Source organism: Cydia amplana, chromosome 25 (genome assembly GCF_948474715.1).
Source record: "Cydia amplana chromosome 25, ilCydAmpl1.1, whole genome shotgun sequence".
In the NCBI taxonomy this organism is placed as follows: domain Eukaryota; kingdom Metazoa; phylum Arthropoda; class Insecta; order Lepidoptera; family Tortricidae; genus Cydia; species Cydia amplana.
Window position 1 is genome coordinate 3,822,373 of NC_086093.1, and position 3,968 is coordinate 3,826,340.

Genomic DNA, 3,968 nt, shown 5'->3' on the forward strand with positions numbered 1-3,968 from the left:
TCAGTCACATGGCAGTCTTTTGAATTTTCTTTATGCAAAAGATTATTGCTTTAAATTTTAATCACAAAAGTATACTTTTGAGTCCCTATAAAATCACCCGGCAAGTTCACAGTCATTTAAGAAGATTGGAAACTAGCAGTTGCCTTGGCAGAAGCGTTGTTGGCAATGTCATAGAGTTAGCTGCAAAAGTGCATGGCCACTTTATGAAGGAATACCATTCATAATGTGTCCATGCAATTTTCAGCTCGCTGTACAATATAAAACATATATGTACCATTTACACATGATCTAGAAAGGGACAAATGTTGGCAGTTAGTTTATCTTGCATTTAAACATACTTTTAAGCTGTAGTTAAGCATAAACATATCAGGAACAGTACCATGTTCACTCCTTCCATATAAAAGCACTTAACCTGAAAACACCACTCATGTCCCAATTGAAAATCCTCTGGCCAGGCTTGGATCCCCCAGCACCCGCAATCACAACAAGAGGCATAAAGTGCTCGGCTGCGCGCGGAGGGTGTGCCTCATTAGCCCCCGTTGCCTCTCTCCAAGATATCAATCCCTCTTTCCGTTTTTCCTCCTCCGCTGTACATACGTCATTCAAATAGTCATCAAACTCCTTATTTATCACTTGTCCTGCTCTACGACTGTTGAAAAACTCTCTCATATTATGGTATGACATTCCGGAGCCAATTATGGCAACACCTTCCTTTCGGAATTGATACAAAGCTTGTCCAAGCTTGTAATGCTGCTCCGGGTCTTGATTGCTGAGCACAGACACCTGTATTATAGGTATGTTAGCTTCAGGGTTGATTAAAATCATGGGGACGAAGACTCCATGGTCCCAGCCTCGCGAAGGATCAAGACGCGAGTCTATACCGCTTTTCTTCAATGTTTCTTGTATGCGCGCGGCTAACTTCGGATCGCCAGGCGCATCATACCTATACTTGTATGATTCTGGCGGAAAACCATAGTAATCGAAGTATAAATCGTGATGATTACCAGACGATATAGTTACTTTATTCTCCTCCCAATGCGCGGTCACTAAAATTATCGCTTTAACGTTTTTAAAGTCGACATGTTTCTTCACACCGTCTCTGAGAAAGTTCGTAAGACCTGCGTGATCCTTGTCACCCAAAAGCGGCATAGGTCCGCCTCCATGGTTCACGAACAATGCTGGAGCGATCAAAGCCATTCTCTTCGCGCTAGTGAAGTGACGAATAATGTTCATGGAGAGCAGTGACATAAACACAATGAACGCCACTTGTAGAAGTATCGTGAACGTATTGAGGATAAGCATATAGCTGACTCACTGAGGTCACTGGGTTAAACATAAATAATGAGTAACGATAAATTGGTCTTGTGATTTCTCTGCTATATTACCATTTGGCATTGGCAGCACAACACAAACGTCAATGTCATCATGATTAAACGTCAAGTCAGAATGTTTCTTTTTTTGTTTTTACGGCCTAGTTACGAGACCTTTAAGCCAAGCATCACATGGAGATGATACATGATAATAAATAATAGAAAAACGACATTTCTTTATAAATAATTAAACTGAACAAAAAAGAGATTAATGACTACCAATGAAATAAAATTTATTTTGTGATTTTCCTACTCGACCCTAGATGTCGCTAGCAAAGTTATTTTAATTATATGGCAACACCTTAATAAATGTCATTTATACACACATTCAGAAGTTCAGAACAGTACCTATGACAGCTTAACCATTTTAACTTCAGATATTAGACTGGCCCTCTCTAAGAAGCAACAACTTGTTGGATGCTTCTTAGATATCTCGTCTGCTTATGACAATGTGCATCTCCCCCTGCTCAGAGCAAAACTGCTACAGCTGAGCATTCCTGCGAGAATTGTACAAATTGTGTGCAGGCTGTTCATGGGAAGAACCATTAAAATTAGAACTGGAAATACATTCCACCCACCTTTAACAGTATGGCAAGGCCTCCCCCAGGGCTCCGTCCTCAGCCCTCTTCTATATAACCTTTATACATTTGATGTTGAGCAATCTGTCCTCCCCTTCTGCAATATCCTGCAATATGCCGACGACTTGGTGGTTTATTCCGCATCTCACAATTTAGATGAAGCATCCTCAAGATTGAATCAGGCCCTGGTGTACCTCAAAGACTGGTTGGATGATCATGGCCTTTCACTTTCACCCCCCAAATGCTGCACAGTCACTTTTACACGCCGCCAGACGATCCCAAATGTCATTCTTCACTATGAAGACCAGATTATTCCCAACAGCAGGAGTGTAAAATTTCTGGGTGTTATTTTTGACTCCAAAATGACTGGTATTCCACATTTAAAGCATGTCATTGGCAAATGTGAAAAAGGCATTAATGTTCTCCGTTCCCTTTCTGGGGTCTGGTGGGGTGCTCATCCCTACTGCCAAAAACTTGTATACAATGCCTTAATTCGTAGCCAAATGGACTACGGTTCATTTGTTCTGGAACCATGCAATAAAGTAGCTCTCAAGAAGTTAGATGATATCCAAGCCAAATGTCTTCGGATAGTTCTTGGTGCCATGGGATCCTCACCGAAGAATGCCATTCAGGTTGAATGTGTGGACCCTCCTCTTTCTCTCCGCAGACAACTTCTTGCAGACCGATATGTATTGAGGGCATGTTCAATATCAAATCACCCCCTCATTCCGCGCTTACAGGCTCTCTCATCTGTGGTATCTGTAAATGCATATTGGACTCATAAACAATCACCAAGATTCATTAACAGCTTTAGGAAAATAGAAAACCTCCCTTTCTCACTTTATAGCTCAGACAAAAATCCAATATTTGAATATGAATATAATTGCCTAACTTTCCGCCCTAATGTAATTTTAGATTTTAATATCAACAAAGAAGAAACAGGAGCTAATAATAAATTTAATAAAGAACTGGAAAAATGGCAAGATTTCTTACCAATCTACACCGATGCATCAAAATTGAATCCTAATAGCTGTGTGGGAGCAGCAATTTGGATCCCCAGATACCGTATTCTTTTATCTTACAAATGCCCTTCACAGTCCTCCGTCTTCACAGGAGAAGCAATTGCCTTAATGGAAGCAGTTACATTCGTCGAGTCTCACAAAATTCCCAAAGTTATCATATTCTCGGATGCCAAAAGTTGTCTCCAAGCCGTATTAGGTAACCAGTTTAAAATGAAAATGATTTCCCCTTTCATCCTGAATCTTAAACAATCACTATACAGATGCGAAGAAATAGGACTACAGGTAACATTAGTCTGGATTCCGGGTCACTGTGGGATTAACGGCAATGAGGATGCCGACATGTGGGCTAAACAGGCCACTCTCAATGGATCGGAGACGCACAACATGGTTCTCGCGTCTGACTTAATGATTAAAGCTCGCCGTGACTTAAGGGACGATTGGCAACAATTATGGGATTCTTCTAGACGTCATGTAGGAAAACACTACGGAAACGTACAGCCAGTTATACCTCATAAACCATGGTTCTTCCGTTTTCGCTCTGCATGTAAATGGGCCACGTCTACACTTTGCCGGCTTCGTTTGGGTCACGTCTGCACTCCTGTATTCCTTGCAAAAATTAGGGTGCGGGATAGTTCTTTATGCGAGTGCGGTCTTGACGAAGGAACGACGGAACACATTTTCTTTTCTTGCAACAGACTTAACCACTCTTTATATGATGTTTTACCGAAAAATATTCCGCGGCCTATCAATTTTCAAACGCTTCTGGTTCTCATGGATCCTCCCATCACTAAAATACTTCTTAAACACATACAAGAAAATAATATAAAACTTTAACGGCTCTACTTGCTCTACTTTATAATACTTGTCATCTTATATTATATCTATTGTCCATTTCTTATTTTTCTCCTTATGTTGGCATGCTACCTAACTGTCAAAACTATAGCCTTTCCCGCTCTTTTTCTAATAAACTGTACATATGTCATGTGTTGTCTGTGATG

The 3,968-nt window shown here is 40.7% G+C and overlaps 1 protein-coding gene across 1 annotated transcript; it reads right to left on the reverse strand.

The window, feature by feature from the left end:
- Positions 1-358: 358 nt before the first annotated feature.
- LOC134659755 (uncharacterized) lies at positions 359-1,395 on the reverse strand. The gene has a single exon (XM_063515447.1). It carries the CDS (start codon positions 1,300-1,302, stop codon positions 385-387), a length of 918 nt encoding a protein of 305 aa, XP_063371517.1. The 5' UTR covers positions 1,303-1,395; the 3' UTR covers positions 359-384.
- Between the last annotated feature and the right edge of the window lie 2,573 nt (positions 1,396-3,968).